The sequence below is a fragment of the Prinia subflava genome, chromosome 5 (assembly GCF_021018805.1).
Source record: "Prinia subflava isolate CZ2003 ecotype Zambia chromosome 5, Cam_Psub_1.2, whole genome shotgun sequence".
Taxonomy (NCBI): domain Eukaryota; kingdom Metazoa; phylum Chordata; class Aves; order Passeriformes; family Cisticolidae; genus Prinia; species Prinia subflava.
The window spans coordinates 61,573,481-61,593,239 of record NC_086251.1 but is presented as its reverse complement, the minus strand read 5'-3'; the positions used below and the strand labels follow the sequence as shown (position 1 = coordinate 61,593,239).

At 51.5% G+C, this 19,759-nt stretch overlaps 1 protein-coding gene across 8 annotated transcripts in view; it reads right to left on the bottom strand.

Annotated features, from left to right (window-relative positions):
* NIN (ninein) overlaps positions 1 to 19,759 on the bottom strand; it is a 61,562-nt gene that overhangs the window by 22,306 nt on the left and 19,497 nt on the right. For 7 of the 8 annotated variants that reach the window (XM_063399717.1, XM_063399722.1, XM_063399716.1 and 4 more), the window contains exons 5-17: positions 15,530 to 15,569; positions 14,185 to 14,372; positions 12,988 to 13,134; positions 11,882 to 12,049; positions 10,128 to 10,264; positions 8,952 to 9,092; positions 8,664 to 8,838; positions 7,832 to 7,942; positions 6,074 to 6,163; positions 4,350 to 4,503; positions 3,903 to 4,024; positions 3,127 to 3,650; positions 467 to 2,449 (exon numbers count right to left, since the gene is read on the bottom strand). In XM_063399717.1, the coding sequence (XP_063255787.1) occupies positions 467 to 2,449; positions 3,127 to 3,650; positions 3,903 to 4,024; positions 4,350 to 4,503; positions 6,074 to 6,163; positions 7,832 to 7,942; positions 8,664 to 8,838; positions 8,952 to 9,092; positions 10,128 to 10,264; positions 11,882 to 12,049; positions 12,988 to 13,134; positions 14,185 to 14,372; positions 15,530 to 15,569 (3,980 nt within the window). The remainder of the gene's footprint in view (positions 1 to 466; positions 2,450 to 3,126; positions 3,651 to 3,902; positions 4,025 to 4,349; positions 4,504 to 6,073; positions 6,164 to 7,831; positions 7,943 to 8,663; positions 8,839 to 8,951; positions 9,093 to 10,127; positions 10,265 to 11,881; positions 12,050 to 12,987; positions 13,135 to 14,184; positions 14,373 to 15,529; positions 15,570 to 19,759) is intronic. The other variant, XM_063399723.1, reaches the window with a different exon arrangement.

Here is a 19,759-nt window from a genome sequence, read left to right as displayed (position 1 = left end):
TAACTTAAATAGTGAGAAAAATAGAAGCACTTTTAGCATTGCAAATTGCCATAATTCTGCAGCATTCACCGAGGAAGAACAGGAGCAATTTTAGCCTTGTGAGCAGCATTCAGCTCTAGAAGGGAATGAACTGAGTGAGGTGAATATTAGTAAAAGCTACGAAGCGCTCTGGAAGTGTTACCATGGATTTTGGACAATGGAAACACAACGGGTTTGTGCTGGAGGACACACGGTGACGGTGACATCCACAGACAGGACAGCTGGCAGGTGCTTCCTGCTTAGGTGGCGGGCACAGAGAGGAGTAAGTCACACACACGGATTTATTCCAGTGGTCTTTATCCACGACTAGAGGAGTTAGGAGTCCACGGCACTGTTTGCTACTCAGAGTTAAACCAGAGTTAAACTACGGTGGTTAAGGGAGCAGCCAAGGCAGCGCTGGGTTAGTGCTAAGGCCGCGCTACGTTACCTCAGCAGGTCAACCTTCTGCTGCAGCTCAGTGCACGTGCTCTGCAGGCCCTGGGTCACTGCCTTCCTCTCCTCTGGGGGACCCAGGGCTTCCTCCTTCTCCTGGGGCTGGGCTCCCTCATTCCTGCTCTTCCCACTGTGGCTTTGGGAATTCTTGTCCTGCTGTGCTGTAAACGCACTGGGATGTTCTTGCAGCTTCCCGCCTCTCGTGTCGCTGGGCATATCTGTGTTTCCATGAGCATCTTGTTCTTGGACATCTTCCGATTCTTTAACATCTTCCAACTCTTTGACTTCCATGAGGAATTTGGTGTTTTCCTCTTCAAACTTTATGCTTTCCACCTCACTTTCTTCTCGCTCACAATGAAGCCTTCTCAGCCTACGCAGGTTGTCTTCCAGCACTTCATTTTTCTCAATTAACTGCATCACTTCAGCTTTCAGATCCTCATTTTCTACCTGAATTTCTTCTTGTAGCGACAGAAGTTCAGCCTGTGCCATGGATCTGTCTTCCAGCTCTTCCATCTTTTTCCAAAGCTGAGCTATTACGCTCTTCAGGTCACCATCTGCTTCCCCAGGAGTGTGATCCAGCAGGAGAGAGTCTTCGCTCAGTTCTTCAGCCCTCTCCAGCTCCACCTGCGTCTTTAAAGCATCAGAAACAAACCCTTTATTTTTGGGAGCTGTTCTGTGATTTAGCAGATGAACCTTCTGCCGTTTGACATCGTTGCGTAGTGGTTTTGGCCTGGGAACTTTCTCCAGGTCTCTCTTTTTCGGCAGCACAGGCACCCAAGAAAGGTTCTTGTCACAATCCTGGTTGCCATCAGCATCCAGAGCTGCTTGACTTCCCTGGATCCAACACTCCTGTGCCTCAGGGTGGCCGCCAGCTCTGCCTTTCACACATCCCTCCTCCAAATCCCAATCCATCTCCGACATTTCTTCCAGGTCTGTAGTATCAGCCTCCAGAGGGGGGAGGACACTGCAATCTGCCCCCATGGCTACATCTTGATAATCACTGGGCAACCCTTCCAAACTGGGATCCAGTTCCTCTGCTTCTGAGCCAGAGTGGGAGCAGCTGGGAGGCTGCAGGAGCTCCTGCTCTGCTGCTTCCAGCCGGTGCTGCAGCCTCAGGATCTGGGCAGCCATCCTGACATTCTCCTTCACTGCCTGCTCATGCACCTTCTGCAGGTTTTGGAGAACATCCCCGTCATCTCCCAGAGGAGCTGCACCAGGAAAAGCAGCGATTTGGCTCTTGGCTTTTGCATACTCACTCTCCAGGACCCTGTAATGGCTCTGCAGGGCAGAAAAGCTCCGTGTTTCCCACTGCAGTTTCTGGATTTTCCTGCAGAGGTCTGAGATTTCCAAACCCATCTCAGCCTTTTCTGTCTCTGCTCTTTCACAAATGTCTCTGTTTAAACTCTCCAAAGCAAGGAGTTTGGAATTGAGCTCTTCTTTCTCTCGCTTATACTCACTGTCCAGTCTCTCCAGCTTTTCCCTAACCAGTTTCCCATTTTGCTCCACTGTGGATATATATTCATCTTTCTCCTTTAGCTCTTTCTTGTGGTCATTTTGGAGTTGGCTTATTCTCTCATTCATCTTTTCCTCTTGCTCCTGGGCAGCATTCCTCAGCTCTCGCAGCTCCTTCTCCAGCTGCTCCCTCTCACACACCAGCTTGTTCACCTCCTCCTTGAAATTTTTCTCCAGGAGATCCCTCTCCTGGGTGAGGGCAGAAGAAACAGCCCTCTCACTTGCCAAGCTTTCCTTCAGCTGCTCGTGGGCTTCAGCCACCTCCTGAGCAATTTCATCCCTTTCAAACTCCCACTGGGATTTCTCCTCTCTTTGCTGCTCAGCAAGTTCCTGCAGCTCCCGTTGGTAGCGTCCTTCCAGACTCTGGAGGGTTTCCTCATATTTATTCACAAGTGTTTGTGTGTCCACAGAAAACTGAGTTTGTGCATGAGATGCTCTTCTGTTATACTCACTTGCCATTTTTTTCCTAGACATGGTTAACATAAGATATTACTAAACTACCTCAGAGATTAAAGTGGCTCTTTAGGCTGAATAAAACAAGTTAGAAATTTACTTTTTTTTTTTTCCTACTGATTATTGGATGAGTGTTTCTGGGAGTTGTAAGTTAAATTCAAGACAATTTGGTAAAACTTCACAAAGAAAAGCTGCCTTGGAAAAGTGCAACAACTCAGGAAATAGCCTCAGAAAAGATTTCATGTGCAAGATGTGCCCTTCAGCTCCTGTGCTCAGATTTTAGGGGGGCAGATGCTCTCACCCCCATCACCCCAGGGTGGCTTCAGTTCCTTTTGACACTCCATGCTGGCTAAAAGCACTTCCCAGCCACTCCTTCCTTCTACAGCAAAGAACTCTGAAAACCCACAGTTTTATAAAAGGACCAAGCAGGGATTTGTGGAGCACAGGGATCCCGAACAGAGCTCGAGTTAATCATGCCTGGTTATGCTTTAACACTACTGTAGCCTCTGGGCGAGCTAAAAATGAATCTGAACACCTGCTTGAGAAAGGTCAGAAGAGAAAAAACCCTGGAGAGCAGCCCAGTGCTGTGGGACAGAGCAGGAACAGCACTGGACACCTGGAATTCCCCATCAGGGAGGTGTTCCTGCACTAGGTTTGCCCCGGTCACCACGCTCCAGCGGTGACACTCACCTTTCCTCCTCCAGCTCCTGCTTGTGCTTCCTCAGCAGCTCCTCCTGGAGCTCCTCCTTCTCCAGGGCGTGCACCTCTGCCAGCCTCTTCACCTGCTCCTGGAAGCCACGTTCCAGCTCCCCCTTCTCCTCCTGCAGGCTCTGCACCAGAGCTCTCATCTTCTCTTCCACCCAGGCACTCTTTTGGATCAGCTCCTCCCGTTCTTGCCTGAACTCCTCGTTCACCTGCTCCAGCCTGGCCCTGACATCATCCTCATGCTCCTGCCTCAACAGTTCCTGCAGATTGGCTTTCTCCTCATCGAAATGCATCTGCAATTTGTTTTTCTCCTCGTTGTATTTACACTCGAGCTTTTCCTGCTGCTCCCTGAGCGCTGCTGCCTCTCCCTGCAGCTCTATTTGATTTTTAAGGCCAGTGATCTGCTTTTCCATGATATTCATCTCCTCAGCATACTTCTGCCTCATATCCTCTTGCTCCTTTTCCCACTGGGCTTTTGTCTCATCCAGCTGCTTTTCATAATGGCTCACCTACAGAAGGGAAAAACAGGATGGATTTGTTCCTTTTCCACAGAATGTTCTACGGGGATGCTTTCCTCAATATTCCCATCTAGTTCTATGTATTCATTCCAATGAATATTTTGATTTACACTTCAGGACCTTATATTAATTTCCCTGGAAAGAATGTGTAAGTGCCCAGCTTTATTTCTTACTGGGATCATACAATCCCAGACTGGTTTGGGTGGGAAGGGATCTTCAAGACCACCTCATTCCAACACTTACTGTGTCCTCAAGCTCCTGTTTGAGGTGATGCAGATCCCTGTGGTGTTGCTCCTTCATCTGCTCAATGGCCATTTCTGCCTCTATGCTCATATTTAATGGGTTGCAGTCTTCTGAACCAAGTCCTTTAGAAATAGGAATCAAATAATAATTTATGTAACTATGAAAACATAAATTATACAATGCATAAATATATACAATTCTCCACAGAATTACTTCATCGATTTAAATTTGTTTAGCAGCTCGAGCTCCCATCACAAACACAGCCAAGTAACTGCAAACATCAATTTCAGCTTTAACTTTGGTTCAGCAGTCACAGCCCAGATTAACATTAAACACCAAATCAGAGGTGGTGACCAATCCCACTGGGAAGGTTTCCATGGAATGACCTCTAGGATGTTGTAAACCCCTGCAGCACAGATCTCAGTCCTACAGGAGGGATGTTTCTACCTTGGTCAGGCTCAATCCTGCTGTTGCCGTGACTCTTCATGTCCATGTCGAGCTCTCCAAACAGGGAATTTCTCAGGGAAGGCCTGAGCACTTTGCCCTGGGCACGGTACTCCTGCAGCTCCGAGTGCAGCTCATCGATCTGGTCCTGCAGCTCCTGGCAGGGAAGGGAGAAAAAAGCTGAGTGAGAAGGAGCCAAGGCTGCTGAATATCGACCCAGAGCCACCACAGGACATTCAGGGGGGAATTACAGCAGAGAAAGACTTGTCAGTAACCCACAGTGCCACAGGCACCCTCCTATCAGCCAAATACAGCTTCCCACTGCCAGAGGGCAGGGATGGATGGGATCCTGGGAAGCAATTCCTGGCTGGGAGGGTCGGCAGGCCCTGGCACAGGGTGCCCAGAGAAGCTGTGGATCCCTGGAAGTGTCCAAGGCCAGGCTGGACAGGGCTTGGAGCACCCTGGGATAGTTGAAGTTATCCCTGCCCATGGCAAGAGGTGGAACAAGGTTGTTTTTAAGGTCCCTTCCAATCCAAACCATTCTGAGATTCTCTGATGATTCTACAATACCAAACTCTCAAAGCTGAAGGTGTAGCATGCTCCAGGAGCTTTCTCTTTATTCTTTTTTCCTGTGACCTTTTATTAAAAAGCAGCTTTAGTAACATGCTCAAACAGTTGGGAAATGCCTCCTCAAATACCATCTCCTTGAAAAATCAGATCAGAAGCAAAAGATCAAATTAGGAAAGAGATCCCCTCATTACTGCATTTACCATCTGGTCCCTCCTCCTGCCTGCCAGCAGAACATCCCCAGGGTTTGTGCCAAGAGCTGTGCACTCCACCCCAGGAACAGCAGTTATTGAGGAAAACAACTCCCTGAATGTGCAAACACAGAATCCTGCAGGTCTGAGAGGCCCAGCAAGTGAACCCTGAGTACTGATTTATATCCGCCATCCTCAAAAATAGAAAAATCAGCTGCATATGGAGAAGTATCGATTCAACTCCTATTTCTGAACAATTTTTGCTTTTAAACTGCAGCCTCCTAAGAGAGCTGCCGTGGTGTTTCCAATCCAGCAGTCTTTTGCAAAGGCAGCCCTTTATTGAATGGAAAGGATCCTGCAGAACAGATCACAGAATCACAGAATGGTTTGGGTTGGAAGGGATTTAAAGCAAATCTTCCACTATCCCAGGTTGCTCCAAGCCCTGTCCAACCTGGCCTTGGGCACTTCCAGGGATCCAGGGGCAGCCTCAGCTTCTCTGGACAACAGATGAGCTGATACCTCTGCAGATATCAGAAAGCAGATGTGAAAACAGAAAACCTGCAGGCTCACCTTGAAGTCTTTTAAGTACACAAGATGGAGGAGAAAGCAAACTTTGTATTCTCAGGTTTATCTAAAACAAACATTTCTGGTCTGAACACCAGCAAAATGTGGATGTGTCTTATTTATCCTCTAAGTTCCTGCAATTCTGAATTCACAGGGCTCCATGGACTCCCTCGCAGCCCACCCTGGGGGCTCCTCACCCTCTCAGCTCAGCCAGCTGATTCTGTGGGAAGACTTTCCAACCCTCCTTGTGCTGCTGTTTGCAGTGAATGTGGCACTTGGGGACGTGCTTAGTGCAGGGATGGCAGTGCTGGGGGAATGGCTGGACTCGATTTGAGAGGGATTTTCCACCCTAAATGGTTCTGTGGTGCTCCTGTGGACACAGGAGGAGGTCTCAGCCCCACTTACCCTGCACTGCTGCTCGTACTCGCTCCTCATCTGGGCCAGCCTCTCCTCCTGCAGGAAAAACTCCGCGCTGGTGGGATCCAGGTCACCAAACTGGAAGACAGGAATGGAACATCCCATTTTCCACCCAGCCAGCAGCCCTGCTCAGGTCAGCATGGATGCCATTCCAAGCAGTTCTGCAGCCTGCACTCCTTCCCCACGCTGGATTTTTATTTTAAAGAAAGAAACTCCACTTTCTTCCTAGCAGGGAATGAGTAACTTCCCCAAAAAACCTGTCTGACATCTAGCACAGCTCTTGTACTCATTCTGATTCCAGATCACAGCTTTCTACTTCAGCATATGCACAACTCAGTGTGGTCAACAATCCTAAACTTTAAAGACTTTAAAGAAGGCTGAAATTCCCAATATATGGACCTTAGGCTACAGCTGCACAAACTTAAACATCTTTGGAGAAACTGATATTCTGAAAAGTTTAATGTAACACAGCCATGAACTTTGAATTTCACCTAATCCCAGCACTGATGCCATGAAAAACCTCACTCCTCCTGCACCATCTTCCCTGGAAAGGACCTGCAAGTTGGGCCCATCCAAAACTCTGTGCTGGGGGAAAAAAAAATCCTTGCAGATCTGCAGGATGATTGCTTCACTCTAAGGCTCCGTGTTTTAATTAGACTAAAACCCCATACAAACAACTAACCCCCCCCCACATAACTAACAAAACCCCCCCATAACTAACAAAACCCCCCCTATAACTAACTAAACCCCCCCCATATAACTAACTAAACCCCCCCTATAACTAACTAAACCCCCCCTATAACTAACTAAACCCCCCCTATAACTAACTAAACCCCCCCCTATAACTAACTAAACCCCCCCCATAACTAACTAAACCCCCCCCATAACTAACTAAACCCCCCCCATAACTAACTAAACCCCCCCTATAACTAACTAAACCCCCCCCATAACTAAACCCCCCCCATAACTAACTAAACCCCCCCCATAACTAACTAAACCCCCCCCATAACTAACTAAACCCCCCCCATAACTAACTAAACCCCCCCCATAACTAACTAAACCCCCCCTATAACTAACTAAAACCCCCCCCATAACTAACTAAACCCCCCCATAACTAACTAAACCCCCCCTATAACTAACTAAAAAACCCCCCCTATAACTAACTAAAACAAAACCCCTATAACTAACTAAAACAAAACCCCCTATAACTAACTAAAACAAAACCCCCTATAACTAACTAAAACAAAACCCCCTATAACCAACTAAAAACACCCCCCTATAACCAACTAAAAACACCCCCCGCATAACCAACTAAAAACACCCCCCGCATAACCAACTAAAACCCCCCCGCATAACCAACCAAAACCCCCCCGCATAACCAACCAAAACCCCCCCGCATAACCAACCAAAAACCCCCACATAACCAACCAAAAACCCCCCACATAACCAACCAAAAACCCCCCACATAACCAACCAAAACCCCCCCACATAACCAACTAAAAACCCCCCACATAACCAACTAAAAACCCCCCACATAACCAACTAAAACCCCCCCCACATAACTAACTAAAAACCCCAGCTAAGGTGGAGTATCTGTATTTTCCTTAGGTGGAAGGCAGTCCATATCACCCAGCCTGTGCCTGGATAATCTGGACAGGCCCCCCCAAAGCCTCTGGATATCAGTTCGACTGGCAGAAACTTCAAAGTGATTTAATTCTGAGCCCCCACTGGAAAAGGAGGATTTACCTTCTCAGCCAGGACGTTTTCCAAGTTCCTCTGCAGTTTGCTGGCCACACTCTCACACTCAGCCAGTTTTTCTCCCGTTTCCACCAGCTCGTTTTCCAGGCGGCTGTTCTCCTGGACCAAACAAAAAAAAGCCCACAACAGCCTCAGAACTTGGAGGAGGAAAAACCAGCATGTGTGAACTCCTCAAAATAAGGGTAACTCCCAGTCAAACCAGAGCATGACACTATTGCAAGCTTCAGAAAAGGTGACAGGAATTATCAATCCATCCACACACAACCCACTCCTGCCACAGCAAGTGTGAATGTTGATAAATTATCAAAAGGCTTAACAGCAAATTTGCTTTGGGTGGTTTTGTTTGCTTTTAAAAGAGTATTTTAAACTTGGTCAAGATGTTTCATCTCCTGGCTTGACAGCTCATCTGAGAGCCGTGCACACACACACTCTGCACTTGATGGCTAATTGTTCAATATGGTTAAGGGTGAGCTTTGGTACTTTCATATACTTTGAGGCAGTCTGGAGCTGGTTTTAAAACTTTTAAGTTAATATTTACTTTTATTTAGAGACGTAAGAGCAAACAGTAACAAACATTTCTAAGTGACAAATCTCTGCAGCAGAGATCTGAACTGGAGATTAGGAATCCATGGAAGAACCCATCAAGGTGTCCCAAACACCAATTCCCATGGACATGCCTTGCTGCTTAAATGATTTTTGGCCAGCTAAACCTAGCCCAGAGCTCATCCTTCCAGCAGGGACCACACTGCAGGAGTCACTCCCCCTGCCAGGGTGTCCCTGCTTTTTGGGGACAATCCTGGCTGTGTTTAGTCCCTGTTACCTTCAGGGCCAGGGCCAGGCGGTCCCGCATGTAATTCTCATCCGTTTTCAGCTTCTCAATCTCCTGCTCCAGCTCCAGCCTCTGCTTGTTGGCCTGCTGCAGGATCTGCTCCCGCTCCCTGCGGAGCTCGTTCTTCAGAGCGGCGATTCTCTCCTTGTACTCCTCGTCCAGCTTCCTGCCAGGGGACAGGGGCTCGTCAGGTGACATACTGGGCTGCTGGGGGTGACACCAGGTGTCCCCCAGCCCCTGCAATGCCAGGAGGGGACAGGGACTCTCCAGGTGCCCTACCTGAGGTTGTACTCGTTGCGGCGCTCGATGGCGGCGTGGTGATCGTCCACCTCTGAGGCCATCAGGGATTTCAGCTTCTCGGCCTTCTCCAGGTCCGAGCGCAGCTTCTCCTTCTCCCTGGCCACTTGGTCAAACCTCTCCCTGGGCAGAGCAGAGCCAGCCTGGATTAGGCCAGTCCTCACTGCTTCCCCCCGAAAAGGGGATTTGGAACATCAGAGAAGCAGCTTGGGAAGATCTCCAAGGGTCTCATCAACTGTATTTAGTCACTGGATTTGAACCTGCACCCAAACAGCTCTGGACATGTCGTGGTGTCCCCACAGATCCTGAGACCCCCACACTCGAGACCCTCAGCTGTGCTCCAGTTCAAATCCTGAAATGGTTTGGGTTGGATGGGACCTTCAAGACCATCTCATTCCCACCCCTGCCATGGCAGGGACACCTTCCACCATCCCAGGCTGCTCCAAGCCCTGTCCATCCTGGCCTTGGACACTGCCAGGGATCCAGGGACAGCCACAGCTTCTCTGTGCCAGGGTGTCCACACCCTCCCAGCCAAGAATCCCTTCCCAGTCTCCCATCCATCCCTGCCCTCTGGCAGTGGGAGCCATTCCCTGTGTCCTGTCCCTCCAGCCCTTGTCCCCAGCCCCTCTCCAGCTCTCCTGGAGCCCCTTCAGGCCCTGCCAGGGGCTCTGAGCTCTCCCTGGAGCCCTTTTTTTTGACAGAGAACCCTGCACAGTGAGTCCAGCACCAAGTCAAACTGTATTGACTTTCAAAGGAAAAAAAATTGGGATTTAGAGTAGGTTCGTGCCTCACCTCCACATCTGTCACATGGCAGAACCTCTGCAATGCCCCAGATCAGTCTGGATTAAAGGTAAACTGATAAACTCCACCAGCCTCTGCCCTGAGCTGTGCATTCCAAGGCCATCAGTGACCACTGTGGACAGCAGTGACCATTCCCAGACTGGGAACAGCCTGCTGCTTCCATTTTTTAAATTTTTCAACCCCATTTTCCTGCAATCCTTGGAGGTTTGAGTGTTTTTCCCAGGCAAAACCAGACAGCTGGAACTTTCTGAGCACCCCATCAGCGAACTGCGCCTTCCAGCGCCCCTGGGAGCAGCAGCACCCCTGAGCTGGGCCGAGCAGAGAGGGGAGCAGCCCCTGCAGCCCCCCAGGACTCACATCCAGTGCCTGATCTCGGTTTTGAAGCTGGCCAGGGCTGCCTGGTGCACGCCGTTCTTGGTGATGAGCAGCTCGTTCTCCAGCGCCAGCGTCAGCTCCGCCAGGCTCACCTTCCCGTCCAGGCTGAAGTCCAGAGCCTGTGGGAACAAGAGAGGGATGAGCTCCCTGCAGGAGCCTGGAGAGGCCTGAGCAGGGATTGACAGGATGGAACCAGGCAGGCTCAGAAGAGATCTGGGCTGGCTAATTAATGTGTCACTAACACCCCCAGGGCAATGAACCAGACGTCTCTGCCACCTCCCTACAACTCAGAGCTGCTGCTGGCTGTGGGGATGGGAATTGTCCTGGCTGTGCTGCAAGGCCAGCAGGAAATGAAGCCCAGCCTGATGGGATGCACAATTCCCTGCAGGATCGAACGAGACCGGACTTTGCAGGGATCAGCTGGTTGGGGATGCTCGTGTTAAACAAAAGCAGCTCCTGCAACAGAGGCAACACAGGAGCAGCTCCACAGGAAGGATTTGATGGTGAGGATTCCACCTCTTGGAAAGCAAGCTAGCAGCAGCAGCTGCCTGGAATTTTGTAAAATCCCAGGATGGTTTGGGTTGGAAGGGACATTAAAGCTCATCCAGTCCCACTCCCTGCCATGGCAGGGACACCTCCCACTATCCCAGGCTGCTCCAAGCCTTGAAGAAAGGCCTTTTCTTTCCCTGGAAGTGTTCAAAACCCATATGGATGTGGCACTTGGGGATGGGGTTTAGTGGTGAGCAAGGGCTTAGTTGACAGCTGGACTTTTCCAACTTTTAAATTATTCAATCTAACCCTGCAGGAGCACAAAGAAAAGCACTTGTGGTGGGGCTGAAACACAGCAGGCACTGGAGAAACCACCCCAGTGACACCAGCACAAAGCAATTTTCCAGTGGAAAACAACAAAGTGAAGGTGGACAAACAGATCTGGTGAAGGAGGTCCCATCTTCTCAAACAATGCAAGGTTACGAGTGGGTTTTAAACCCTGAGTAATGGCAGAGGTTACTCCAGCCTGGCTGTTCTCTATCCACTTGGATATTTAAAAGCCAGGAGAATCACAGTCATCATCGTTGGGAATCCAGTGAAGGTCACATGAAATCATCTCCTCCCATCCACAGCTTCTAAAGAGATGGACAGGGATGGATTTGTTCATCCCTGATTTCATCCCCATCACCCTTTAATGGAACACTGAGGACTGGGCAGGGTTTCAAGTGCTGTCCTCCACCTCAGCACAGGCAATAATTCAGGCCACCCCAACGCTGAGAGGTTTGCAGGTGCAGCTATTCAGGGAGGGAAAGGAATTAAATTACTTCCTAACAAATGTAGGTGACCTCTTCAAGCTATGCTGGAAATCAGGGTGTATTTTTATCATCAGCTTCTTGTTCTCTGGGATGCACCATGAAGAAAATGATTGGAAATTTCCCAGAAGTCTTGCCACTAGCACTGGGAATTTTTATAGAATTATAGAATGGTTTGGAACAGATCTCAGTGATCATCCAGTTCCACCCCGCTGCCATGGGCAGGGACACCCCTTCCACTAATCCAGATTGTTCCAAGCCCTGTCCAACCTGGCCTTGAACACTTCCAGGGATGGAGCAACCACTGCCTCTCCATGGGAAGCTTTAAAAGGGGAAAAAACAGCGACTTTAGAAAGGAAAAAAAACAACTCAGCATCCAACACAGACAGAAAAAAAAATACACATAACTGGGGGTGAGATGCAGCTGGGGGTTACCTTGAGGATCTCCTGGCTGTTCTCTATGCCCTCCTGGTGCCAGCAGTCCAGGACCCCCTCCACGCAGCCGTAGCCCATGCCATCATCCAGGCTGGAGAAGAGGGAGAAGCCGATGGTGCTGGGCATGGCCGAGGGCGTGGCGGTGCGCCGGCCGCTCTCGTCGAAGGACTGCGAGAGAGGGCGAGGGTGTGACAGGGCATGGGCAGTGCCCACGCTGCTAAACCCCATCCAGCAATGGAATTTCCCTAGCACTGCTCCAGAGATTAAGGATTAAGCTCTGCTTTTCCTCGCTGCCAAGCAAAAGGAACCCGGCGGGAGCGTCGCTGCTGACCTCACGGCACCGGGGCACAGGCAGGCACTGGGGATTTAAAATAAATCCGAGGAGGAGCAGCTTTGCAGAGCTGGCCTCGATGCTCCAGAAGGGGTTTCCTCTGTTCATTTTTGGTTTGGAATGTCACTTTCCCTAAAACAGCTGCAGGGAGCACTTGTAGAGTGGTTTGGGTAGAGCCCTCAGCTTCCAGGCAGAGACAGAGAGCAGATTTCAAACTCTCTCTCAGAAAAAAAAGCAAAAATTGGAGTAGAAATGTGGGACCTGCCTGTCCCCAGCCTATCCCAGGCAGTGCTTCCCCCTGCACCCAGTTTATACTGGATGCCCCATCCTGGAAGTGTTCCAGGCGAGGCTGGATGGACCTTGGAGCAACCTGGGATAGTGGAAGATGCCCCTGCCCACGGCAGGGGGTTGGAACAAGCTCTAATGTCCCTTCCAACACAAACCACCCTGGAACTCTGCAAGGCTCCACCAGGTACTCACTGCACTCCCCAGGCTGCCAGAGCCCTCTCCAAGCCACAACACTTCCAAGGGGAGTCCCCTTTCCCACAAGGGAATTCTGTGTTTTATTTCCCCAAATGAGAGTTTCCTGACTGAGAATTTGAAATCTGCTTTCGGAGCAGGGTGTGCAGCAGCTCACTGCCACCACGGGGCAGGGGACCCTCACAGCTGCCCCTGCAGGGACAAGCACTGAGGGAGAGGAGGGACAGGCTGGGTGGGAATTGTTCAGGAATTCTCCTGCTCCTTTTTCCCCAGGATTCCCCTCTCATTTCCTCACCTGGATGGAGAGGTGTCGTTTCAGCTGCCGGTAAGGGGTGGATGCTGAAGGTGTCAGAGATTTCCCATTTCTCAACAGGCCATAAAAGAAGTCCTCTATGCTCATGGTCCCATCTTGCTCCAGGTTATGGAGCACCTCTTCAAGCACCTGCAAGGTGACAGAAATCAAATAAAAGGCCAAAAAAAAATCTGGCACACAGAAAACATCCTATTCCCAAGGCTTCAAAAAGAGCAAAGCAAAAGATACCTGCTACATCAGCCTAACACATTTCCAAATTCTCCATGTGGAAAATTACAGGCACACATACAGCATGAAGAAAAGCTCCTGGACATCTTGGAGCTGCTGTTCAATGAGGCAGCAGGAAAATAAAAACCCACTCATTTCTTTTTGCTCCTGAGACAGTGTGACCTCAGGAACTCAGCTCAAGGTACTGAGACAGATGCCAAACCCGGGGCAGCCTGAAGTGACCGGGCAAAAAAAAAACCAAAAAAACAACCCTAAGACACTGCAAGGTTATCATAAATCTGGTTTATGCTTCAGGGCATGCTGCTTTCTCAAAAGTAGGACTGGAGATGTTCAGATTAGTCCCTCACTATTTCTTTGTCTACAGTTTATCTTTTCCATTTTCTGCCTTAATACCCTGAAAACATTCCATTGTGGATGCTGCACAGGAATACCTGCTCAGGAACATGTTTTATGGAGGAAATTGTTACAAGCCATGTTATCTTAAGATGCAAAAAATCTGACTTTTTAATAAAACTAAATCCTAAGTTGACAAGAGCCTGTATTATTATTTTTTTTTTTTGCTAAGGATTTCATTTTCTCGTGGGCTCTTGCTGCAGGACAGAAACAGCCCCCAAGCCTTCACAAAGTCAAAAGCAACCAGCTATGAATATTTAACCCCTCTTTTCTGTCCAGCTAGAAGATTCCTAGGATTAAGGAGACATGCTTGGAATCCAAGCCATGCTTTTACATTCCAGTTCACTCCGTGATTGCATGAGGAGACACGCACGCCACGCTCCAGGCCGGCAGCTGCCTTCTCCTGGAGCAGCCCGATGCTTTGGGACCAAAAACCTCGCTGGAAAACCAGCAGCTGGAGCTGGAAACTCCTTCCCAAGCATCCACCTGTGCTGGTGGTGAGTCCCAGGAGGGATTTGGGGGCGCAGGCAGGGGCAGTGGTGGGATGTGGTCGCTCACCTCGCCGGCCGCCGCGTGCAGCCCGTACTGCTCGCAGATGGACACCAGCTTCTTCCTGTTCAGGTGGCCATCCCTGGTGATCCCCAGGTGCTCACACACCTCCTGCAGCTTCTCCTCGATCCAGTCTGGGCTGGGTGAGGCACCAGGGGAGGCGTTCAGGTCGTCCGGGTTCCAGAATCGCAGCTGCCCTGGAAAGGGGGGAGATGCTCCGGTGTGAGACTGCTCCTCTGGAGGGAGGAGCAGAAGATCTGGGGGCTCTGCACCCCCCAGGGCAGAGCTCCTTCCTGGCTCTGCAGACCCCAAGGGATCATTGGAGTTCATCCTACTCAGAGCACACTCTGGATTTTAGGATTTGGGCGCTGGCCCCAGCAGTGTCAGACTCTAGCAGAAGGTTCTGCTCAGAATTTCACTCATGTGTGTCTTCACCTGAGGGGACGGAGCCTCGTGTCCACAGAATCATGGAATTGTGGAGGTTGGAAAAAAACCTCTAAGACCATTGGAGTCCAGCTGCTCCCCTGCATGGCCAAGGCCACCACTGCCCCATGTCCCCAAGTGCCACCTCCACACAGCTTTTAATCCCTCCAGGGATGGGGACTCCAAGTGCCTGACCTGCAGCTGGGACTGTGGCCAGGGGGATCTTTGGGAATGTGGATGAGTCTGGTGGCCAGGGAGGGGCAGCTCTGCTGCCACAGATGGGAAGGGGACCCCTCCTCCTCTGGGCAGTGATGGGATGAAGGCAGCTGCAAGGCCACCTCCTGGAGCTGGAAAAGCAGCCTCAGGAGAAAAAAGCTGACCCCTTTGGATGGGAAAGGGGTTAGAGAGCAGCTGAAATATGGAAGAGGTGTTGATGTAATTAAAAGGAAATTTTTTGATGATGGAGATGGTAAAACACTGGCACAGCTCACCCAGAGGAATTTCCCATCCCTGGAAGTGTCCAAGGCCAGGTTAGACAGGACTTGGAGTAACCTGGGATAGTGGAAAGTGCTGGGACTGGATGAGCTTTAAGGTCCCTTCCAAACCATTCCAGGGTTTTATAATTCTGTGACAATTAGGGAACGTGTAATGACTGGTCCCTGCTGACATCTACTGCCCACCAGGCTCCACTACAGCCAGAGCCCCCCGGGGCAGGAGTGGGGACCAGGACAGAGGTCAGGGAGAGCAGGGACACCCACAGCAGGATGGAGAGGGCAGAGGGGGTACAGCACAAGACCTGCCCTGCCTGAGCTTTCATCCCCAGCCAGGCTGGGATGCTCCACACAGCCAGAGCCCCCTCCACGTGCTCCCCTGACCCCTCTCCAAAGCTGAAATGAGAACGAGCACATCCAGGGCTGCTCTCTGCTCTTACCCTCGGCCTCGTACTCCTCGCTGCCTCGCGTCTTCCAGTGCTGGGGAGAAAACAAAAGGTTCCTGAGTTATTACTGCTGCAAGATATCCCCTGGATGAAGGAACCTCTGGGATCAGCATCCAAACCAGGCTCTCATCTCCCTGCAGCCTGGGCTGGGCATCCAGGGCCCTTTGATCCTGCCTTGTTCTGGCTCTCCATGGGGAGAACCCACAGAGATGCCCAAAGCCCCATAAACGACCCAGGAGAGGGGACAGATCAGAGCCTGGCAGGGAGCTGGGGAGAGAGGAGGAGGTTTGCCCCCCGAGCAAACCATGCTGCTTTTCTTTGAGGTATTGATGGTGGAGGGGATGGGGATGCAGGGAACACCATGGGCTGCACAGAGCTGGGCTATCCTTTCCATCCAGCACTTTATTTTCTCCTATTTCCCCCCACACCGAGCCAAGCCAAATTCAAAACTCCTCCACTAAGTGCAGCTCTGTATCAGGAGAGAGCTATGCTGTCAACAAGCCTTTTACTGAGCTTAACAAAGCAAAAAAAAACAACACACTTTGGTGGTCTTAAACCATCCTGCTCCCTCTGGCAGCATCCCATCAGCTCAGGCAGCACCAGGAGCAAAAGTCCAGCATTTAAGGTGATTTCCTCATGTCCTACACGTTGTCTCAGCCCTGCCACCCTTGTAGCAGCCCAGGGTATTTACCCCCACGTGATGCTCCACCACATCAGCTCCTGCTTTGGCAGTGGCAGATGTTGCCTCTGCAGTGGTGCAAGTGGACACTTCTGCCTGCACGTGACTGATGGATTTGGAGTCAAAGTCACCCGGGACATAAAGAGGCTCTAAACCATCACAGAAAAGTTCAATACGTCTCATTCAGATTACAGCTAAAAGCCATTAATCTACAACGTTACCATGGAAACTGGATTAAGCCACTGGACTTTTTTTAGCTCTGCTGCTGCTCCCGTTTCAGCTGCCGGACCAGGCAAGGGCCCCTCGCTGCCACAGCATCACAATGTCCCACGAGGGACAAAATGCAGGAGCTGAGGCAACAGGTGCCATTAAACCCCATCCCTGGAGGTTCCTTACAAAGAGAATGGCAAAACCCTGGCACAGGGTGCCCAGAGAAGCTGTGGCTGCCCCTGGATCCCTGCAAGTGTCCCAGGCCAGGCTGGACAGGGCTTGGAGCACCCTGGGATAGTGGAAGGTGTCCCTGCCATGGCAGGGGGTGGGACTGGATGGGCTTTGGGGTCCCTTCCAGTGCAAACCACTCCAGGATTCTGTGAAATTGCCATCTGAAAATGCAGAGAACAGGCCAGCTTGGGTGCCAGAGGTATCACCCTGCAGCCACCCATCCTCGTCCTTGGGGACAGCTGGGACACTGAGGGGAACCTGGCAGTGATGCTCAGAGGGCAGATCCTCTGTGTCTGAGCCTTTTTGCATAAGCAACACATACACTTTCATACAGAACCAGATTAATTCAGCACCAGACCCTCACTTCAAGCACTTTCAGCAAAACCACACAAGCTGCTGCTGTCCCATCCCTGCAAGTGCTCACAGCCAGGTTGGACAGGGCTTGGAGCAACCTGGGACAGTGGAAGGAATCCCTGTCCATGGCAGGGGGAGGAATGGGATGAGCTTTAAGCTCCCCTTCCAACCCAAACCATTCTGGGATTCTCTGAAACCACCACAACTCCATCAACACCAACAACCTGAACAAAGCCAGGGCGTTTTGGGGCTGCCAACCCCCCGAAGCGACCCCGGGGCACTCGCGTGACCTCCCCTCCCTCCCTTTGTGCGCCGAGGGCTCGGGGTCGGGGGGACAAAGAGGGGCTGGGACATCCCAGTGTCAGGCACTCATTGTCCCCCAGCCCTGGCAGGGCTACAGCTGGCCCCGGGTCACAGGCCCGGGGATCCCAGGAATGCTGCTGCTGCGGGAGGCGCGTGCTGGGCCGGCCCGGGAGCAGATGGCCGCGGCTCTGAATGCTGCGGGGCCAGGCGAGCATCTGCAGCCTCTGCCTGGGACGAGGCAGCAGCCACCTCTCCCCCCTGCCATCTGCTCTGCCAGACAGACCTTTGTTCTCCCCAGAATATATTGCTAATTAAAATGACGGTCAGGAGCGCGCACCGAGCGGTGCTGGTGGGTCCCGTTCTTGCCGGAGCCGCACGGCAGCTCCCCGGGCTGGGCAGCCCAAACAGGAACCCCAAAAAAGCTGTCAGATCCCCACACCTGTCTTTGCCAGGTGCCTTCAGCTCCAAAGCACCAGTCACACCAGTAACATGCTTTTTCTGGGAGCAGGCACTATCCTGAGTTCCTAGAAAAGGCGCATTACTGAAAGTGAAAATATTTTTCACCAATCCCGGCTTTCCTGGACAGTCCCATCTTGGGAGTCTCACATCAAGGATCCAAAAGCAGGAATTTCAACCTGAGCCTCCCAGAACATTTTGCTCCAATGCCAGGCCATGCTGGAAACAATTCTATGCAGGAGCAAGCACACAGCATAGGAGCAAGTCGCTCCAGCAGGTGCTGAAGGGACAGAACTGAGATGTGCCAGCGGACTCCAAAATCTCAAGGCCAGGTTGGATAGGGCTTGGAGCAACCTGGACTAGTGGAAACTGTCCCTGCCCACGGTAGAAGGTTGGGATGAGATGGGCTTTAGGGTCCTTTCCAACCCAAACCATTCTGGGATTCCATGACCCTGCAAGTAGGAGGGACCTCTCCCAGAGCAGAGCCAGCAGCTGGGCAAGGGGAGGTGATGGATGCTCCCCAGTGAGGTCTGGAGGTCAGCATCCACAGGGACAAGCTCCTGCAGGTCAGAGGGACCCTCAGGATCACCCCCCTACTCACAGCAGGGTCAGTGCCCCATCCAGACCCAGCTGCTCATTCCTTTATCCAACAGCACCCAAAAAAACCCCTGGGGATGGAGGTCAGGGAGCCTCCCCGGGCAGCCCGTCCCCAAGCAGCCTTCCAGCCTCTCCTCGTGTTCACCAGGGCAGGGAGGGAGGGAGGGAGGGAAACCTCTCAGGCAGAGCCTGAGCCCTTTTAATTGGCACTGCTTGGGAGCAGGCAGCAATTAAGCCCCGCTGCCCCAGTTCCCAGGGCAGGGCCAGCCTAGGCCGGGGCAGGCTTGCGGAACGGCAGCGCCGTGTTTGCACACACCACAGAGAGAACTGGGCACAGGCTGCTCCCCGGCCAAATCCCAGGGGATCAGAGCATCAGGAGCCTCCTGCACTCCCCCCTGGGACCCCTCAGCACCTTCCAGCAAGTCATTCCCATGAGGATCTGCTTTGGAGACCGAGACAGCAATGCTGATAAAGCAGGGATTTCACAAGTTTAGCCTGGTTTTTTCACTCAGTTGCAAAGGAATTAAACACCACACCAGCCCGAAAGGTGCAACAAGCATTCCCAGCAGGAGACTGGTCCAGCCCCCACGGCACAGCGTGGTTACACACCAGCTGGTTAATTAACTGACCTTGTTAATAGACTGCCCTTTTACACCTCTGTGACAGCTAAGACCGAGGGGTAAGATTAGAGTAGCCTCTTCCACCAAGGCCATCACTTCCCTGGGGAGTGTGGGCGGATTCACATCGATTTCAAGGTCAGGGCAGCCCATGTGGCCAACACCAGGGGATGGATGAGCATCCCTGTGGCACCCAGCAAAGGTCACCAGGAGCAGGGAAAAGCAGCTGGGTGTGGTGGGAAAGCTTTTCTTTGAGGTGTTGGGTTGGGGTTTTTTAAATCCTTTTTAAGCTCAGCTGCATAGGAATAACACTGAAACCATGGAAATTGGAAACTCCTGCCTTGCTTGCAGGGTTGGGTGCTCCCCTACAAGTGGCTGCAGAGGCTCCCAACTCCAAGTGAAGGCACGAGACAGAGGAAGGAGAAAGCAGCAGTGCTTCTCCTTCCCAGTGGAAAAACTCCCACCACATGCTCCTGAATCAACAATACTTGGCACAGCAGGGCAGGCTGGAAGCAGCCCAGCTCTGGGGAAACGCTGCTGTGGCTGTGCTCTAACACACAGCACCAACCCCAACCACTCAGCTCCTCCAGCTTTCCTGTCTGGGGAAGCAAGGGGAGATCCTGGGACTGAAAGCACTGGCACAAAGAGAGCCATGAACCCAGGAATGTGGATTCTTTGAGCAATTAGATGCCACTGTCCCAAAGCAGCTGCTGGCTCTGTCACCCACCGCCCCTTGTCCCCATCCCTCCTGCCAGAGCCACGGGCGGGTTTTGGCAG